Source organism: Onthophagus taurus, unplaced genomic scaffold (genome assembly GCF_036711975.1).
Source record: "Onthophagus taurus isolate NC unplaced genomic scaffold, IU_Otau_3.0 ScKx7SY_16, whole genome shotgun sequence".
Taxonomy (NCBI): Eukaryota; Metazoa; Arthropoda; class Insecta; order Coleoptera; family Scarabaeidae; genus Onthophagus; species Onthophagus taurus.
Window position 1 is genome coordinate 2,248,239 of NW_027248941.1, and position 21,873 is coordinate 2,270,111.

The 21,873-nt window shown below is 30.9% G+C and overlaps 3 protein-coding genes across 3 annotated transcripts; 1 reads left to right on the forward strand and 2 right to left on the reverse strand.

Moving 5' to 3' along the window:
- Window positions 1-20: 20 nt before the first annotated feature.
- Window positions 21-4,650, reverse strand: LOC111418694 (alpha-tocopherol transfer protein-like). Its single transcript, XM_023051337.2, has 4 exons — window positions 4,249-4,650; window positions 3,677-4,197; window positions 276-378; window positions 21-220 (listed from the first exon to the last, which is right to left on the reverse strand). Exons 1-4 carry the CDS (start codon window positions 4,355-4,357, stop codon window positions 69-71), a joined length of 885 nt encoding a protein of 294 aa, XP_022907105.2. The 5' UTR covers window positions 4,358-4,650; the 3' UTR covers window positions 21-68.
- Window positions 4,651-4,882: 232 nt separating this feature from the next.
- LOC111418695 (uncharacterized) lies at window positions 4,883-9,892 on the forward strand. The gene is made up of 10 exons (XM_023051338.2): window positions 4,883-5,073; window positions 5,130-5,280; window positions 7,510-7,762; window positions 7,820-7,930; window positions 7,978-8,223; window positions 8,621-8,759; window positions 8,811-8,967; window positions 9,025-9,274; window positions 9,346-9,559; window positions 9,609-9,892. Exons 1-10 carry the CDS (start codon window positions 4,953-4,955, stop codon window positions 9,758-9,760), a joined length of 1,794 nt encoding a protein of 597 aa, XP_022907106.2. The 5' UTR covers window positions 4,883-4,952; the 3' UTR covers window positions 9,761-9,892.
- A 973-nt stretch (window positions 9,893-10,865) lies between these two features.
- Window positions 10,866-18,165, reverse strand: LOC111418721 (fatty acyl-CoA reductase wat-like). Its single transcript, XM_023051372.2, has 6 exons — window positions 17,843-18,165; window positions 17,074-17,396; window positions 11,958-12,229; window positions 11,798-11,907; window positions 11,048-11,747; window positions 10,866-10,995 (listed from the first exon to the last, which is right to left on the reverse strand). Exons 2-6 carry the CDS (start codon window positions 17,392-17,394, stop codon window positions 10,920-10,922), a joined length of 1,479 nt encoding a protein of 492 aa, XP_022907140.2. The 5' UTR covers window positions 17,395-17,396; window positions 17,843-18,165; the 3' UTR covers window positions 10,866-10,919.
- Between the last annotated feature and the right edge of the window lie 3,708 nt (window positions 18,166-21,873).

Sequence of the window (21,873 nt, forward strand, 5' to 3'; positions counted from 1 at the left end):
AGGGAATAAATTTGCATTAATAAGTCTCATTAATTGTTTATTGCGACATTATTTGAAAGGAAGGTATTTTAATCGATGTTTAATTTTTTGAATGATCCCTCAACACCGAAAATATCTCCAGCGTTTTTTGGCTTCCCCGGGCGCTTTGATTCATCGGTTATTAATTTTTCTTCTTCGATAAAGTAATCTGCATTCTCTAAAAGCAGCTCTCTTTGTTTTTCTGCAAAAAAATTCGAAATAAACGTCAAAAATTATTTTATTTTTAATCAATTTACTTGCTAATTCTTGAAAACTCTCGGCATTTCCACCATAATCTTTCGGTAAACACGATTGAGGGACGTATTTGTATAAAGTTTCCAAATCGGAGTGAAGTTGTAGCTAAAATTAATTGTTTTTTAGTGTATTAACGTCAATTTTGACATTGACAGATGTCACATCCGCCATTTTGACTCTATTAGATTAAGCGTCAAAAATGCTTTAATTTGATACCCAACAACCCATATTTACGAACAAAGATATATATAAATCCGCCATTTTGATTTTTAAATTATTTTTTTTAACTGTAAAACGTCAAAATCGTAAAAAATCCTTTAATTTGATACCCAACATCCCATATTTACGGAAAAAAATACATAAAAATCCGCCATTTTGTTTTTCTAATTATTTTTTTTATTTTAAAAACGTCAAAATCGTAATAAGCACAAAAAATCCTTTAATTTGATACCCAACATGACTAGGTTATTTCTTATTAATAAAGCTAAAATTTTGACAAATAACATTGACAGATGTCATGTACGCCATTTTGATTTTGTGGTTAATCGATTAAGCGCAAAAAATCTTTTAATTTGATACCCAACATGACTAGGTTACTATTTATTAATAAATGTTGAAATTTTGACACATGACATTGACAGATGTCACCTTCACCTTTTTTATATTGATAATTTTTAACCAATTATGCATAAAAAATCGTTTTATTTTAATATCAACCCTAATTGGGTTACTTTTTATTTGATTCAAATTAATTTCGACATTGACAGATGTCATACCTGCCATTTTGATTTTGTGATTTTATTCGATTAAGCATAAAAAATGCTATAATTTGATACCAAACATGACTAGATTATTTCTTATTAAAAAAGTTTAAATTTTGACATACGACATTGACAGATGTCACTTTAACCATTTTATTTATATTGATACATTTTAATCAATTATGTATAAAAAATAATTTAATTTGGTACCAAACTCAACCTAATCGAGTTTCTTATTAATAAAAGTTTAAATTTTGACATATGACATTGACAGATGTTACTTGAATGATCAGATGACATTTTAAAACCATTAAATTTTCAAAATCGTAATAAGCATAAATAATCCTTTAATTTGATACCCAACATGACTAGGTTATTTCTTATTAATAAAGCTAAAATTTTGACAAATAACATTGACAGATGTCATGTACGCCATTTTGATTTTGTGGTTAATCGATTAAGCGCAAAAAATCTTTTAATTTGATACCCAACATGACTAGGTTATTAATAAAAGTTTAAATTTTGACATATGACATTGACAGATGTCACCTTGACAATTTTTATATTGATAAATTTTAATCAATTATGCATAAAGAATCCTTTTATTTTAATATCAACCCTAATTGGGTTACTTTTTATTTGATTCAAATTAATTTTGACATTGACAGATGTCATACCGGCCATTTTGATTCTGTGATTTTTTTTGATTAAGCATAAAAAATCCTATAATTTGATACCAAACATGACTAGATTATTTCTTATTAAAAAAGTTTAAATTTTGACATATGACATTGACAGATGTCACTTTAACCATTTTATTTATATTGATACATTTTAATCAATTATGTATAAAAAATAATTTAATTTGGTACCAAACTCAACCTAATCGAGTTTCTTATTAATAAAAGTTTAAATTTTGACATATGACATTGACAGATGTTACTTGAATGATCAGATGACATTTTAAAATCATTAAATTGTCAAAATCATAATAAGTATAAAAAATCCTTTAATTTGATGCCTTTTTGTATTAAATAACATAACCTTAAAAATGACATTGACAGCCGCCATCTTTAATTTTATTTTTTTGGGTAACTTAACGAATATTTAAGATAAAGTGGCCGTGTTTGGACTTAAATAACTCGATTTTTAATTTTAAATCGATTGAAAACAATTTTAAAAATTATACTATATTTTATTTCAAATATCATAACCTAAAAAAATGACATTCACATCCGCCATCTTTTTTTTTTTCTAATTTTTTGCGTATCTTTGTCAATTCGTAATTGGGTTATGATCGGTTACTTTTTATTTGATTAAAATTAATTTTGACATTGAGAGATGTCATATCCGCCATTTTGATTTTTTAATTCTCTTAAATTGAGCGTAAAAAATCATTTAATTTGATACCCAACATGATTAGGTTATTTCTTATCAATAAAAATAAAAATTTTGACATTTGACATTGACAGCTGTCACGCCATTTTGATATTGAAAAATTTTAATAAAAAACTTTCATTTTGATACCAAACGTGATCAGAGCATATTTAAAATTATTAATCTCGGATAAAAATTAACTTTGACATTTCAAAATAGTATGTTGTAATTTTGACATCTGTCAATTAAAAAAAAAATTAAATTTATTCAATTGTTCCTTAATTATCCTAATTGGTGTAAAATTAAATAATTTTTAAATTTAACCGAGTAGAATATGTCATTTTCAAGATGGCGTAAGTGACATCTGTCAATCTTAAATGTCAAATTTTATTTTTCACTAAGCATTTTATTTCTATGTAATACTTAGTTGAAGTTAAACGATTTTTTATAATAAATTGTGCTCTTATTCAATATGGCGCTTGTCAAATTAACAACTGTCAATGTCAAATGTCACATAAAATCTTTCATGAAATAAGAGAGAACTAAGCTGCTTCTCTTTGGCATTCAATTACAGTTTTTTTATGAATAATAATAACAAATTTGTCAAAATCAAAATGGCGTCTGTCAATGTCAAATGTCAAATTTGAACTTTTATCAAATATTACAATATATAATCGTGTTTGATATCAAATTAAAGGATTTTTTAATCACAATTAAATAGGAGTCTTAAAATTAAAAATGGCGTATTTGACATCTGTCAATGTCAAATGTCACTTTTATATAATAAGAGATAACCTAGTCGTGTTTGGTATCAAATTAAATGATTTTTCAAGACGAACTAAATCGAATTTGAACAATTTAAGATGGCGTATTTGACATATGTCAATGTCAGATGTAACTTTTATATAATAAGAGATAACCTAGTCGTGTTTGGTATCAAATTAAATGATTTTTCAAGCCGAACTAAATCGAATTCGTAAAATTTAAGATGGCGTATTTGACATATGTCAATGTCAAATGTAACTTTTATATAATAAGAGATAACCTAGTCGTGTTTGGTATCAAATTAAATGATTTTTCAAGCCGAACTAAATCGAATTTGTAAAATTTAAGATGGCGTATTTGACATATGTCAATGTCAAATGTAACTTTTATATAATAAGAGATAACCTAGTCGTGTTTGGTATCAAATTAAAGGATTTTTTACGCTTTATCGAATGGAATCAAAATTTAAATACTTTATTTAATTTTTTTTTTAAACTTACCACTTCTAATAACTCTTTTTTCATAAACGGTTTAATAAGGGCCATTAATTTATCAATCCACGATGGAATATTAATAAAATGCAACCCTTTCATCCTCACAGGCATGCAATCTTGTAAATAAAAAAAGAATTTTTTTAAGTGAAGCGGATTCAACTTGGTTAAATGGGCGAAAGTCGCCCCTTGCATATCGGTGACGATAATTAACCCTTTATGGGTTCCCTCCAGGTGTAACATTAACATCGAGGCCATATCGAAAGCTTTGACTTGGGTCGGAAAAGAGTATTTATCCACGTCGGTGTTTATAAGTCGGGCGTAAATCACTTTGTAGCCCTCGTTGGGTGTTAAAAGTTCCAAAGGGCGGTAAAGTACCAAATCGATTACTTCTTTATGATTTTCTTTTGGGTTGCGTTTCGAAAAAAATTCTGGGCAATGGCCTCGAACGGTGTAAAAGTTTTCGATGCATGTTTTTGTTGGTTCTAATTTGTAATAACAGCTGTGGAGGAATAAAATTAATTGGAGCTCTAAAATAAAAAATTAAATTAAATTAATTAATTAAATTAATTAAGAATTACCGTTAATTTTGGGTAAATGCGGTTGCTTATTAATCCACTCCGTTAAATATTTAACATCATCCTTATTTAGTTCTTTATTTTTTTCGTATTCATTTAAAGTTGAAGCCATACTTGAAAATTATTTTCCGTTGAAATAAAATTCTTTTGTGATAAAGTTGTTTGTTCGCTACTATTTTACCTCTCTCGAATCGGAACACAATGCATATATAATTTTAGTTACGACCTGTTCAATTCAATGTCAGGAATTTAACTCTTTTCAATCACGCTATTCTCTATTTCGTGCTGTTTACGACTTTTTTTTTTATTTAATTTCTTTATTTTAAGCCAAATTAAATTTTCTAAGTCTTCTTTTCAACGAAGCTAATCCGGTTAGATTCGCTTTACAAATGGCTTATTCCTTCGGTGACAATGCGATTTTTATTGTTAGTCAATTTAGAAGTTAAAAATGCTCAATTTAAGCCTTAATTAGAATTTAATTTGGGATGATTAAGTGAACGCGAATTGAATTAATTATTATTTTTCTATTTTTTGATTTAATTTCTTAAATTAAATAATTTTTTTGTTTTAAATAGCAGATAATGAAATTATTTTTGTTATTTATTGTTTACTTTATATCTAATCTTAAAAGCACTCAAAAAAATTATCGATTACGTATTGCATGAATGCATCAGATTTCGAGTTAAATTTTTTCTAAAACTTGCGTGATGGGTTTCAAATTCGCTGTCGTCGATAACGAGTACAAAAAATTAGATTTATTAAAAAAGGAAGATGTTAATCGGCTAGAACAATGGTATAATAAGCAACAACACTTACCAAAAATAAACGGCAAGTATAATAAATTCGCACTTATAACAAATTACTTAACAGATTCCTATTTTTAGAACTAAAATTAATCTTTTTTTTGCAAAGTTGCGATTATAATTTGGAACAAACTAAAGTATGCATCGAAAATTATTACCAAATACGGGCAAAGTGCCCGGAAATTTTCGCTAATCGAAGTTACGATGCGATTAAACATTGCTTAGACCACGTGTAAGTCTTTAAATGAGTTTAAAATCAAAAAGATAACTTAAAATGCTTTAATTTGATACCCAACATCCCATATTTACGGAAAAAAATACATAAAAATCCGCCATTTTGTTTTTTTGATTATTTTAAAAATTGTAAAAACATCAAAATCGTAATAAACACAAAAAATCCTTTAATTTGATACCCAACAACACATATTTACGGAAAAAAATTACATAAAAATCCGCCATTTTGATTTTTTAATTTTTTTTTAACTGTAAAACGTCAAAATCGTAAAAAATCCTTTAATTTGATACCCAACATCCCATATTTACGGAAAAAAATACATAAAAATCCGCCATTTTGTTTTTCTAATTATTTCTTTTTATTTTAAAAATGTCAAAATCGTAATAAACACAAAGAATCCTTTAATTTGATACCCAACAACCCATATTTACGAACAAAGATATATATAAATCCGCCATTTTGATTTTTAAATTATTTTTTTTAACTGTAAAACGTCAAAATCGTAAAAAATCCTTTAATTTGATACCCAACATCCCATATTTACGGAAAAAAATACATAAAAATCCGCCATTTTGTTTTTCTAATTATTTTTTTTATTTTAAAAACGTCAAAATCATAATAAGCACAAAAAATCCTTTAATTTGATACCTAACAACCCATATTTACGGAAAAAAAAACATAAAAATCCGCCATTTTAATTTTTTAATTATTTTTTTTAATTGTAAAAAACGCCAAAGTCGTAATAAATACAAAAAATCCTTTAATTTGACATCCAACATCCCATATTTACGGAAAAAAATACATAAAAATCCGCCATTTTGTTTTTCTAATTATTTTTTTTATTTTAAAAACGTCAAAATCATAATAAGCACAAAAAATCCTTTAATTTGATACCCAACAACCCATATTTACGGAAAAAAAACATAAAAATCCGCCATTTTGATTTTTTAATTATTTTTTTTAACTGTAAAAAACGCCAAAGTCGTAATAAACACAAAAAATCCTTTAATTTGACACCCAACATCCCATATTTACGGAAAAAAATACATAAAAATCCGCCATTTTGTTTTTCGAATTATTTCTTTTTATTTTAAAAATGTCAAAATCGTAATAAACACAAAGAATCCTTTAATTTGATACCCAACAACCCATATTTACGAACAAAGATATATATAAATCCGCCATTTTGATTTTTAAATTATTTTGTTTTAACTGTAAAACGTCAAAATCGTAAAAAATCCTTTAATTTGATACCCAACATCCCATATTTACGAAAAAAAATACATAAAAATCCGCCATTTTGTTTTTCTAATTATTTTTTTTATTTTAAAAACGTCAAAATCGTATTAAGCACAAAAAATCCTTTAATTTGATACCCAACATGACTAGGTTACTTCTTGTTAATAAAAGTTAATATTTTGACATATGACATTGACAGATGTTATGTACGCCATTTTGATTTTGCGGTTACTCGATTAAGCGCAAAAAATCTTTTAATTTAATACCCAACATGACTAGGTTACTATTTATTAATAAAAGTTAAATTTTGACATTGACAGATGTCATATCCGCCCTTTTGATTTTACGATTCTGTTTGAAACGTAAAGAATTCTTTAATACTTATATTAAGTTTCTTGAAATTTTGACATATGACATTGACAGATGTCATTTGAATCATCAGATGACATTTTAAATCATTAATTTGTCGAAATCGTGATAAGCATACAAAATCCTTTAATTTGATACCCCACAATCTACATTTTGTATTAAATAACATAACCTTAAAAATGACATTGACAGCCGCCATCTTTAATTTTATTTTTTTGCGTAACTTAACGAATATTTAAGATAAAGTGGTCGTGTTTGGACTCAAATAACTCAATTTTTAATTTTAAATCGATTGAAAACAATTTTAAATCATTATTTTGAGAATTAAAAAATTAAATTTGAAACAAAATCATGGAAATTTATTGAAAATCAAAAAGATAATTAAAAATCCTTTAATTTGATACGTAACAACCTATATTTTATTTTAAATAACATAACCTAAAAAAATGACATTGACATCCGCCATCTTTAATTTATTTTTTTTTATTTTTTTCGTATCATTGTCAATTTTTAAGATAAACTCATCGTGTTTGGACTCAAATAACTCGATTTTTAATTTTAAATCGATCTAAAATAATTTTAAATCATTATTTATAACAAATTTTTTTTTATTTAAAGTTTAATAGCTATGTTACCAAAACGGACCCCAGACGATTGCACCGTTTCGTTATTTAAGCTATTAGATACAAATTTGGAAGTGTTTCAATTCGCAAATTGGGTTAAAATGGGCGATATGATACTTACATTAAATTTGATGCTAAACGGAACTCAAAACGATCAAATATTAATTTTGGACATGGAAGGAACGCATTTAGGGCACTTATTAAGATTGAATTTAATGGTCGTGCAAAAATACGGCGCTTATCTCCAAGTAATTTTTAATTAATTCGATTAACTAATTATTTATTTACTTAAATAAATGTTTAAGGAAGGTGTTCGTGCGAAAATAAGAGCGATTCATATCATAAATACCTCGTCTTTAACCGAAAAATTAATCACAATCATTAAACCATTAATTACAGCGGGGTTATTGGAGGTTGTAAGTTTAAAGTATTTAAAAAAAATTTGTTGTAACGATTTTTTGAGGTCCAAGTTCATCCCAAAGTCGATTCTTTATATGATTACGTCCCAAAAGATATCTTGCCGAAAGAATACGGGGGAAATGATGTTTCAATAAAAGAATTAAAGGAGGGTGTGGAGAAAACTTTGCGAGAAAACGCCGATTATTTCAAATTGGAAGCTAAAGAAATCGTGGATGAATCAAAAAGGATTTCATTAACCGAAAATGCTTTATTTGGTTTTGATGGGTCATTCAAACAATTAAACATTGATTAAAATGTTTTATTTTGTGTAATAAATTAATGATTATCTCATTTTATTGACAACACCTCATTTATCTTTGTATGATAATCAACAATAATCAGATTAGTTATTAAAATCTCATAACAAAGTATTCTTGACCTTGAGTAAAACTTTTATATTTGTTTAAGCAGTTCTCTACGTGGTATTTTAGGGGACTTTTTTGATTGATATCGTGTTTGACACCATTTGATACATCTCATTTATAGTGACCCAACTAAAAAACAACGACCTCGATTCGTTTTATCTAATCAAAAATCGATCCTCAAGAAATTAATTTTAAATAAAAATCTCAATGAATAGCAATAAAAGTGGACGTTTATTGCAAAGTCATCACACTTTTCGTTGTTGGGTCCTAAAATTATAACATTTTGAATTTATTATCAAAATGCCTGCAAATTTACCCGATGTTGAGGAACAATTTAAGAGGGATCCTGAATTAAAAAAGGACGATTTAAGGATTTTGAAGGAATGGCTTCAAAAACAAGCGCATTTACCCAAAATTCACGGTATTAATTAATTAACGAATTAATTTTTGGATTAATTTTGATTTGTTTCAGATTTAAAACTCATCATTTTTTTGCACTGCGCTTACAACAACATCGAAAAGGCGAAGGTATTGATCGAAAACTTTTACACTGCAAGAACTCACGCCCCAGAATTATTCCTTAACAGGAATTTAAATGATAAAGCGCTTGATAAACAAGCAGATTCATTGTAAGTTATTAAATTAAATATCCTTTTAAACATAAATTAATTAATTTATTGATTTAGATGTATGGCGATTCTCCCAACAAAAACTTACGGGGACACTCATCTTTTCTTCAGATTCGCAGACCCAAACCCCGATTTATTCAACTACAACATAGCCATAAAAGGCTTTGACATGGCAATTAATCTATTTCAACTCCAAGAAGGAGTTGTCCCCAATCAAGTTTTAATCCTCGACTCAGAAGGGTTAAATTTATCGCATGTTATGAAAGTTAGTTTAACATCAACGAAAAAATTGGCTTATTATTTGCAGGTTATTATTTTTGACGTTTAAATCAGCGCCATCTCTTAACCATTTTCCCAATTTTTTTTTTTTAATTTTAGGATTGTTTTCCTCATCGCGTTAAAGGAATTCATATAATAAACGTTTCGGCGGTTACCGAAAAGTTATTTATGTTCGTTAAGCCGTTTATTAAAAAGGAATACGTCGATTTGATCCATTTCCACCCAAAAATCGAGACTTTGTATAATCACATCGATAAGGATTTGATGCCGAGCGAATATGGGGGCAAAAATCCATCGTGGAAAGAATTACAAGGTAATTTTAATTAATTAAGTTAATAATTTGTGCTAATTTCGGCTTTTAGTTACATTTAAAAAGCGAATGTTTGAATGCCAAGAGTTTTTCGATCAAGAAAATACCGAGTTTACCGATGAGACGAAACGAGTTGGTAAGCCGAAAACGATGGCTGATATTTACGGGGTTGAAGGAACGTTTAAAAAGTTAGATATTGATTAAAATATTAAAAATAAATAAATAAATTAAATTACTAAAAAGGAGCCAACTTCATGTTGGTTAATTGACACCTTAAAACAATAATTAAATTATAAATTAATCAATTTAAATAAATTTGCCGGGGATTAATTTAAACCATTTTTTTAATTAAACCTAAATCATAATTAAAATGAAATCCATTAATTGTTAAAAAATAATAAATAAATTAAAAATTAATTTTTTTGAGGTTGGTATTAAATCAACCACAACAAACTAAAATGACATATCTTAATTTATGGCTTAAAATTAAAGTTTTTAACGATTATTTAGTTTATAAAGAGGTTTTAGACTCAAAAATGGTGAGTTTTTATCATTAACTTCCTTATTATAATTAAAATCATCTTTATTATTAAATTTAATAAGTTTTTTAAAAAATGTTATTAAATTAATTTTTTTGAGGTTGGTGTTAAAGTCAATCGCAACAAACAAAAGTGACGCGTCTTAATTTTTCGCTTAAAATTAATCTTTTTAACGATTATTTAAGTTTTATAAATATTCTAAAAGATATTTACTTAAAAAAAAGGTGAGTTTTTATTATTAAATTCCTTATTATTGTTAAACTCAACTCTATTATTAAATTGTACATAACCTCAAAAAATTTTTATTAAATTAATTTTTTTGAGGTTGGTGTTAAAGTCAAATCACAACAAACTAAGGCTCAAAAAAGGTGAGATTTTATCATTAACTTCCTTATTATTATTATTAAACTCGTCGTTATTATTAAATTTAATAATTTTGTTTTTGAAAAGAACCTCAAAATAATTGTAGTAAATTAATTTTTTTGAGGTTGGCATTGGTTGGCATTAAAGTCGATCACAACAAACAAAAATGACGTTTCGTAATTTATCGCTTAAAATTAATGTTTTTAGCGATTATTTAAGTTATAAAAATGTTTTAGACTCAAAAAAAGTGAGTTTTAATCATTAAAATCCTTTTTATAATAAAATCCCCCTTGATTATTAAATTTAATAATTTTTTTTTTAACATAACCTCAAAAAACTTTAATTTTCTTAAATAATTCCAGATTCTTATAATCCAACTTTAAAAATGAGCTCAAGAACAACGAGAATTTCAGGTAAATACAACAAAATTTATTTAAAAACTTTTAGGTTACAAAAATAACTTAATAAAACCAAAAAATTATCCTTACAATAATCAATAAAGCTACGATTTTCATGAATTGATGGCACCAATACAACCTAAAACAAATTAATTAAAACAGAATTAACCTCACTTAACCGTTAAATTTACCGTTTCCATTTTTTTAAGGCTTGTGGTAAAGTGTTCAAAGAATCCTTTAATAAATAAACTCGAATCCCTGGGATTAAACTTTTTAGGTACTCCTCAATATCTAATTTTTTTAAGTCACAAAAAAACAGAGTCCGATCTTCAACAGACATCCTCTCAATCATCTCTCGTACTTTATAAGATTTAAATTGGAAATGGATGATACAAAAATGAATGAGTACGCTTGAAAATGTTTGGACTTTTTTGTAAAATTTAACAAGGCGGGGTTTTTTCATGGTGATCATTAAAAATAAATCACCAAAGATTGCCGGTAAATAATGCAAGAAGAAGAATGATACCAAATAAATTAATTTGTTGGTGGTTAAAAAGAACGAATAATACCACATTGCATGAATTGTTGGGTAATTAAGCCCATATTTCTCTGTGTCGGTCATAAATCTGTTCCAAGTTAATGGTTGTTGCGATGTTAAATCAAAATTATAAATCGGAATGTTAGAATTAGAGTCATTTTTTACGTTTTGAATGTCCCAAGCAATTGAGATCATTGCGTTTACGGTCATATCTGCTGGGACTATATTTGCGAAATTATCTCCATTGCATTGCAAAACCCTTAAAACTCCAGTATAAGCTCCAGCAATAACCCCTGTTGCGCCATATAAATTATTTATCCACGCTTTTATTGGTTCTTTATACGTCGAGGTAACTAAAATAATTAAATTATAATTTTTTGAGTTAAAATATAAATTAATTTACCAATCGCTGGGCGAAAAATCGCAATTGGAAGCCCAGAACTTTCTTCTAAAACAACATTTTCAGCAATTGCTTTGGTGTAGGCATAAGTATTTGGAAAATCTTTTAAAATACTAAAAAAAATTTATTATAATTAATACAAATTATGTTGATTTAATCAAACCCTTTAGTAATTTTTTCTTGCAACTCATCCGGTAACACCTCAACCAACTCGATTAGCTTAGTTGGAGGGATTGGAGTTGGATAAAATTTTTCCTCCGTAACGTTTTGGTTGCAATTGCTGTAAGCTGTTGAGACGTGAATCACTGCTTTTAAATTGGACATTTCATGGCATAATTTTAAGACGTCTCGGGTGCCACAAACGTTTATGGGGACGGCGATTTTTAATTTTTCGTTGAAATTTACGGTTGCTGCTGCATGAAAAACAATCGAAACCTAAAATTATAAGTTAATTACTTTTTATGTTGGATAATTCTGATAACCAAGGACAAATTTAGGACATTTTGTATTATTTTAGACCATAAAACTAATTCTATCTCGGAGTAGACTGTATTTTGCCAGACATAAAACCAAGTATCTAGATTACAACCTCATATTAAATCTGACGGATTTTTGACTTTTAAGAACGTGGGAATTGACATGAAATCTTTGGATTTGAGAATAAGAGATATTTCAGGGCGGCCGACGTCTTCGAAGTCGGCCGAGGTTGTATTTTGCCAAGAAGATCAGAAATCTTTGCGCTAGATGATCTGCCATTTAATTTTCATTGAGGTTGGTACGTTCTAGAATGCAGATTATATACAAAATTAACCAGAAGATTTTGGCCGTCAAAAAACCGAGTTTATCCGGATTGCAACTGATGTAGAAAGCAACCTCGGCCGTCTTCGAAGACGACGGCCGCCCCAATTAAAAGAAACACCAACCTCAGATGAAATCTGCTGGATTTTTGACCCTCAAGAACTTGGGAATTGACATGACATCTCTGGATTTAAGAATAAGAGATATTTCAGGGCGGCCGACGTCTTCGAAGTCGGCCGAGGTTGTATTTTGCCAAGAAAATCAGAAATGTTTATGCTAGATGATCTGCTGTTTAATTTTCATTGAGGTTGGTACGTTTTAAAATGCAGATTATGTACAAAATTAACCAGAAGATTTTGGCCGTCAAAAAACCGAGTTTATCCGGATTGCAACTTTTGGAGAAAGCAACCTCGGCCGTCTTCGAAGACGACGGCCGCTCCAATTAATACAAACACCAACATCATATAAAATCTGCTGGATTTTAGACTATCAAGAACTTGAGAATTGACATGAATCCTCTGGATTTGAGAATAAGATATGTTTCAGGGCGGCCGACGTCTTCGAAGTCGGCCGAGGTTGTATTTTGCCAAGAAAATCAGTAATGTTTGTGCTAGATGATCTGCCATTTCATTTTCATTGAGGTTGGTACGTTTTAGAAAGCAGATTATGTAGAAAATTGATCAAAAGACGTCGGCCGACAAAAAAACCGAGATTATCTGGATTGCAATTGATGGAGGAAGCAACCTCGGCCGTCTTCGAAGACGAAGGCCGCCCCAATTAATACAAACACCAACCTCATATGAAATCTGCTAGATTTTTGACTCTCAAGAACTTGAGAATTGACATGAAATCTCTGGATTTGAGAATAAGATATGTTTCAGGGCGGCCGACGTCTTCGAAGTCGGCCGAGGTTGTATTTTGCCAAGAAAATCAGAAATGTTTGTGCTAAATGATCTGCCATTTAACTTTCATTGAGGTTGGTACGTTTTAGAATGCAGATTATGTAGAAAATTAACCAGAAGATGTTGGCCGTCAAAAAACCGAGTTTATCCGGATTGCAACTGATGGAGAAAGCAATCTCGGCCGTCTTCGAAGACGACGGCCGCCCCAATTAATACAAACATCAACATCATATGAAATCTGATGGATTTTTGACTCTCAAGAATTTGGGAATTGACATGAAATCTCTGGATTTAAGAATAAGAGATATTTCAGGGCGGCCGACGTCTTCGAAGTCGGCCGAGGTTGTATTTTGCCAAGAAAATCAGAAATGTTTGTGCTAAATGATCTGCCATTTCATTTTCATTGAGGTTGGTACGTTTTAGAAAGCAGATTATGTAGAAAATTGACCAAAAGACGTTGGCCGACAAAAAACCGAGTTTATCTGGATGGAGAAAGCAACCTCGGCCGTCGTCTTCGAAGACGACGGCCGCCCCAATTAATACAAACACCAACATCATATGAAATCTGCTGGATTTTTGACTCTTAAGAACTTGGGAATTGACATGAAATCTCTGGATTTAAGAATAAGAGATATTTCAGGGCGGCCGACGTCTTCAAAGTCGGCCGAGGTTGTATTTTGCCAAGAAAATCAGAAATGTTTGTGCTAGATGATCTGCTGTTTAATTTTCATTGAGGTTGGTACGTTTTAGAAAGCAGATTATATACAAAATTAACCAGAAGATGTTGGCCGTCAAAAAACCGAGTTTATCTGGATTGCAACTGATTGAGAAAGGAACCTCGGCCGTCTTCGAAGACGACGGCCGCCCCAATTAAAAGAAACACCAACCTCAGATGAAATCTGCAGGATTTTTGACTCTCAAGAACTTGGGAATTGACATAAAATCTCTGGATTTGAGAATAAGAGATATTTCTGGGCGGCCGACGTCTTCGAAGTCGGCCGAGGTTGTATTTTGCCAAGAAAATCAGAAATGTTTGTGCTAAATGATCTGCCATTTAACTTTCATTGAGGTTGGTACGTTTTAGAAAGCAGATTATATACAAAATTAACCAGAAGATATTGGCCGTCAAAAAACCGAGTTTATCCGGATTGCATCTGATTGAGAAAGCAACCTCGGCCGTCTTCGAAGACGACGGCCGCCCCTATTAATACAAACACCAACCTCAGATGAAATCTGCAGGATTTTTGACTCTTAAGAACTTGGGAATTGACATGAAATCTCTGGATTTAAGAATAAGAGATATTTCAGGGCGGCCGACGTCTTCGAAGTCGGCCGAGGTTATATTTTTGCCAAGAAATGAAGTCTTCACCACTTCTCCTCAGCACATCTCAACATGATGATGGGGGGAAATTAATTAAGTTAATATCTTAACACAGCATGTGCTAGCCCATCCGCCATTTAATTTTCCTTGAGGTTGATACGTTTTAGAAAGCAGATTACGTACAAAATTAACCAGAAGATGTTGGCCGTCAAAAAACCGAGTTTATACGGATTGCAACTGATGGAGAAAGCAACCCCAATTAATACAAACAACAACCTCATATGAAATCTGCTGGATTTTTAACTCTCAAGAACTTGGGAATTGACATAAAATCTCTGGATTTAAGAATAAGAGATATTTCAGGGCGGCCGACGTCTTCGAAGTCGGCCGAGGTTGTATTTTGTCAAAAAAATCAGAAATGTTTGTGCTAGATGATCTGCCATTTAATTAATTTTCATTTAGGTTGGAACGGTTTAGAATGCAGATTATGTACAAAATTAACCAGAAGAAGATTACAACTGATGGAGAAAGCAACCACAATTAATACAAACACCAACATCATATAAAATCTGATGGATTTGAAGTGACCACGAAGACATTGGACGACTTTTTCGACTCTCAACAAGTTTGGGATTGACAAAAATCCTCCGGACGCTTATTTTTTATTTCTTGATGCGCATAATCCTTGAATTGGGGATTCCCCGGGGCGGCCGACGTCTTCGAAGACGGCCGTGATTCATAATTGAAATAAAAATTCAATAATGAAAGAAATACACTTGGTGATGTACAGGGTGTCCCAAATTCGTTGTACGCATAGGCTATCTCCGAAACTAAAAGAGATAGAAACAAACCCCTGATAGCGTCCTATGAAGCGCCGTATTGAAAGACAGCAACAGTTATATGTCATTTTTATATTGTATCATTGTTAAATCATCTGTCATTATTAAGTTATTTGTCATTTTCATATTCTGTCATTATTAAGTCACTTGTAGGCAGTTGATAAGTAATGACCCAGCCTCAGAATAACTCTTATTCTATGGACTTAGCATGGTACAAGTAATGCATGATCTGAATGAACTGTATCTTCAAAGAGTCCGTGAATAGAGACTATATTCATAAGAAAGACAAGATTGCAGAGATAAAAAGCAGACTGGTAGCTAAAGGAAAAAAATGTACGGCGACTAACACAAGAAGAGGAGATTGGATATAGAAGAGAAAAACTGGAAAGTGAACACTAACACTGTGTGATTTAAACACCCAAAGTCTTTCTTCGTCCTGGTATTCGAGATAGTTAGTAGTCCTAGTTAATAGCTGTAAGAAAATCTTCATTCTGCATGATTTGGATCTCTATAGTGTGAAATTCTGGGCGGCCGACGTCTTCGAAGTCGGCCGAGTTGGCTTTTGTGCTCATTTTTAATGTGGAAACTATAAAAGCCGAAAGATTAGAACAGATTAGGTCACTGCTGATAATCCAAGTATTCCCGCAATTTGAAACCTTCCAACATTTGATAGTTAATCCAATAGTTCCAGAAACCTGACAAAGATATTTACAAAATTGCTCTCGAAGTGGTGGCAAAACTGATATTCTAGGATCTCTATCTTTAATCAATGTTGCCATAAAATACCAGTATTTCGATATTGAGGTTCCAAGTTATTTTGGTATTAAAGTTTGGTTTTTAACGACCCCTAATAGATAGCAAATCAAGTAAGAGACCTGACAAAGATACTTAGAGACTCACGACAACCTCAGTAGTACCAACCTCAATTGGATAAAGACCGCAAGCTTTAATTTCCAAGAGTACATATTGATTTTCAAAAACATCTAACAGATACTGAGATCCAATGACTCCAATGATCATAACACAAGCTTGAAGAATAACTTGAAGGAGTGATAGTTATTCGACTTTTGACGATATTAATAAGCGAGTGTTGTGGAAGTTTTGAATGTTTCTTTATTAGGTTATTATTATCTCTATTATTTGGTAAAAAAGGTAATAATTGATTAAACATTTTGTAATTTAACAATAATGAACAAGTTAAAAGTGCTAAGGGGTATTAAATTTAAATATAGTTCTATTTTAAACCAATAGATGGCGGTAGTTTATGAATCAATTTTAACTTCATCTATTAAATAATAGATGGCGTTCGTTGAATATCAATTTAATTAATATTAATCAAGTAAAAATGCTTGATTAAGCACAAAAATAATAAATTCAGCAAAAACATAACCAATTAATTTATTTTTTTTTAATAATTACCTCAGTAGTTAAAAGTTTTCTATCTTGCTCATTAATTCCTAAATCTTTTAGCGCAACATCACCCTCAATCGGGGTTATTTTATGCCTAAATTTAGGATCGTTCTCTTTTAACCCATCAAAAATCACATCTTCCAACAGATTCTCGACGCGTTCGTGCAGATTCTTTCCTTTTTTCGTCCTCACCAACAAATAAATATTCCCAACATCCGGGCATGATCTCAACAGTTTTTCGACGAGAACTCGCCCCAAAAAACCCGTAGCCCCCGTTATAAAAACGTTAGCGCCGGAATAAAAATTTTGAATTTCCGATTTTGATTCCATTTCTAAAAATAATTAAGATAATTATTAAAGAAGTGAAAGTTTGTTGTCAAAATTGAAATCGATTTTAGTTCAAATAGAGATTTGAAAAAAAGAAAAAGTTAAAAGGAAGCGTTTTGAATTGCGCAATCTAATTTGTATTCGAAAATCGAATCTTAAATGAGTTACATAAAGTTTTCTATTTGTTTCTACACCTTAAAAAAAGATTCGCGAAAACTACGTGATTTGAATGTTAATTTAATCGATTAAAATTAATTCTTTTTTGGCAGTTTTTATTCGTTTTATCTTGAAGGGGGTAAAAAATCCTTTAAAACGAGCCCAAACACCCTTAAGTTATCTCAAATAATAACCGAGATATCTCACTTCCGGTTTAAAACATAACCTAAAAATTAGATTTTTAGGATTTTTGATTCTCTTTAAGATAAAAACAATAAATTTAAAAAAAACTTACCTATTTAAATAAATTTTATTCTTTTCAAAGTATTTTGCGGGTATAAACATAAAATGAGTCGATTAAGTTTCAAATTTCTTGCTCGAATGAAAACTAATGATAAAGGAATAGTGTTAGCGTGTTCTCGACGTGAAAGTTATAAACAAATATAACAATGGAAGTGAAAGAGCGCGATTTAAAATTGAAAAGAGGCTCTCCCCCTTCTTAAACGAATTATTTCTTTTATTATTTTTAAAACACTTAAAATTATTTTATGTACACTTAAATCGATTGAAAATACTTGTAAATGGCTAATTTGTTTATGGCGTACGCCGTTTTATACTGATTATTTTACATTTTGCATAAATAAATCGCTAATTTTGATACATAATTGAAATCACGTAGATTTTCTGTTTTGTGCATGAACACGTGGGGAAAAACCTATATTTATGGACATGTTAGGTTTTACCATGGATAAAAGATTTTTTAAATAATTAATATGTATTAATAACAATATATATATATTAATTTATAAAGTGACAGATGTCAAATTTTTTGACACATAACCCCAAAACAAAACATTTTTTTGGTTATAAACTGTTTGACGCCGAATTATGTTGCTAACTTGGTTGTTGCCAACTTAATATTTTTTATTCCAATTTTTTTAAGGATTAATTTATTTTAATTTTTTTATTGAAATAAAACTAGAACCAACACTAGACCTAGAAAGTATCCTGCATTTTCTGCACGTGGTCCATCCAGTTCTCTTTATATTCTTTGATTTTATCGTTAACTGCGAAAATTTCCAATTCCTCTCTTATATCTTCCTTTCTGATATGATCCAATCATTCTCACAATCATCTCTTTTTAGTTTTTTCCAAGCAGGCCATAACCTTTTTAAGCAGTATCTAGCATTCTGAAAGCAAATAGGTAACTTTTGGAAACCGTATCTAATCTTTCCAAGCAGTTATTAGTTTTTTCGCAGCAGTATCTAATCTTCAGAATGCAGTAGGTAGTCTTCGAAGCTTTTCGAACGCTTTTCCAAGTAGATAGTAGTATTTTCCTGCAATATCTAGCATTCTGGAAGCAATAGTTAATCTTTTGGAAACAGTATCTCCTCTTTTCAAGCAGTTATTAGTCTTTTGCCAGCAGTATCTTGTCACTTGACATCAGTAAGTAGTCTTTTAGAGGCAGTATATCGTCTTTCCAAGTAGATAGTAAAATAGGTAACTTTTGGAAACAGTATATCCTCTTTTCAGGATATTAGTAGTCTTCTTCCTGCAGTATTTAGTCTTCTGAAAGCGGTAAATAGTCTTTGAGAAGCATTATCTCGCCTTTCCAAGTAGATAGTAGTGTGTTCCAGTAATATGCAGCATTCTGCAAGCAGTAGCTATTCATTTGAATACAATATCTTCTCTTTTTAAGCAGTTATTAGTCTATTACCAGCAGTATCTAGTCTTCCCCAAGCAGCCCGTAGTCTTTTTAAGCAGTATCTAGCATTTTGGAAGCAGTAGATACCTTTTGGAAATAGTATCTACTCTATTCAAGCAGTTATTAGTCTTTTGCCAACAATATATTGTCTGTTGAAAGCAGTAAGTGGTCTTTTAGAGGCAGTATATCGCCTTTCCAAGTCGATAGTAGTCTTTTCTAGCAGCATTTAGCGTTCTGGAAACAGTAGATAATTTTTTAGAATCTATCTCCTCTTTCCAAGCAATTGTTAGTCTTTTCTCAACAGTATCTAGCTATTGGAAGATATTTCTGAATTTCAAGAACTTTGTGGCTATCTTTTAGTAATCTCGTCCGACTTCGAAGACGTCGGCCGCTCTTTTTTAAACCTTTAAGGACTCTGTTAGTAATCTCGGTCGACTTCGAAGACGTCGGCCGCCTTTTTTTTAACCTTCAAAGACTTTGTGGCTATTTTTTAATAATCTCGGCCGACTTCGAAGACGTTGACCGCCCTTTTTTAACCTTTAAGGACTCTATTAGAAATCTTGGCCGATAAGTAGTCTTTGGGAAGCATTATCTCGCCTTTCCAAGTAGATAGTAGTATTTTCCTGCAGTATCTAGCAGTCTGACGACAAATAGGTAACTTTTGGAAACAGTATATCCTCTTTTCAGGCTATTAGTAGTCTTCTTCCAGCAGTATTTAGTCTTTTGAAAGCAGTAAGTAGTCTTTGAGAAGCATTATCTCGCCTTTCCAAGTAGATAGTAGTGTTTTCCAGTAATATGCAGCATTCTGCAAGCAGTAGCTATTCATTTGAATACAATATCTTCTCTTTTTAAGCAGTTATTAGTCTATTACCAGCAGTATCTAGTCTTCCCCAAGCAGCCCGTAGTCTTTTTAAGCAGTATCTAGCATTTTGGAAGCAGTAGATACCTTTTGGAAATAGTATCTACTCTATTCAAGCAGTTATTAGTCTTTTGCCAACAATATATTGTCTGTTGAAAGCAGTAAGTGGTCTTTTAGAGGCAGTATATCGCCTTTCCAAGTCGATAGTAGTCTTTTCTAGCAGCATTTAGCGTTCTGGAAGCAGTAGATAATTTTTTAGAATCTATCTCCTCTTTCCAAGCAATTGTTAGTCTTTTACCAACAGTATCTAGCTATTGGAAGATATTTCTGAATTTCAAGAACTTTGTGGCTATCTTTTAGTAATCTCGGCCGACTTCGAAGACGTCGGCCGCTCTTTTTTAAACCTTTAAGGACTCTGTTAGTAATCTCGGTCGACTTCGAAGACGTCGGCCGCCTTTTTTTTTAACCTTTAAGGACTTTGTGGCTATTTTTTAATAATCTCGGCCGACTTCGAAGACGAGTAGAGATAAGTAGTTTTTGGGAAGCATTATCTCGCCTTTCCAAGTAGATAGTAGTATTTTCCTGCAGTATCTAGCAGTCTGACGACAAATAGGTAACTTTTGGAAACAGTATATCCTCTTTTCAGGCTATTAGTAGTCTTCTTCCAGCAGTATTTAGTCTTCTGAAAGCAGTAAGTAGTCTTTGAGAAGCATTATCTTGCCTTTCCAAGTAGATAGTAGTGTTTTCCAGTAGTATGTAGCATTCTGCAAGCAGTACCTATTCATTTAAATACAATATCTTCTCTTTTTAAGCAGTTATTAGTCTATTACCAGCAGTATCTAGTCTTCCCCAAGCAGTTCATGGTCTTTTTAAGCAGTATCTAGCATTTTAGAAGCAGTAGATACCTTTTAGAAATAGTATCTACTCTATTCAAGCAGTTATTAGTCTTTTGCCAACAATATATTGTCTTTTGAAAGCAGTAAGTAGTCTTTTCGAGGCAGTATATCGCCTTTTCAAGTAGATAGTATCTTTTGCCAGCAGTATCTAGCTATTGCAAGATATTTCTGAATCTCAAGAACTTGTGGCTATCTTTTAGTAATCTCGGCCGACTTCGAAGACGTTGGCCGTCCCTTTTTTAAGTCTTTGGCAAGCATTATCTCTCCTTTGCAAGTAGATAGTAGTGTTTTACAGCAGTATATACCGTTCTGGAAGCAGTAGATAATTTTTTAGAATCTATCTCCTCTTTCCAAGCAATTGTTAGTCTTTTGCCAGCAGTATGTAGTCTTTTTCAAGCAGTCTATAGTCTTATTAACCAATATCTAGCATTTTGGAAGCAAGAGGTAACTTTTGAATACAGTGTTCCTCTTTTCAAGCAGTTATTAGTGTCTTGTCAGCAATATCTTGTCTTCTGAAAATAGTAAGTAGTATTTTAGAGGCAGCAAATAGTATTTCCTAGTAGATAGCAGTCTTTTCCAGCAGTATCTAGTATTCTGCAAGCAGTAGGCATTCATTTGGCTACAATATCTCCTCTTTCAAAGCAGTTATTAATCTTGTACCAGCAGTATTTAGTCTTCTTCAAGCAGCTCATAGTCTATTTAACCAGTATCTATCATTCTGGATGCAATAGATAACTTTTGGAAACAGTATCTTCTCTTTTCAAGCAGTTATTAGTCTTTTGGCAGCAGTATCTTGTCATTTGACATCAGTAAGTAGTCTTTTAGAGGCAGTATATTGCCTTTCCAAGTAGATAGTAGTCTTTTCC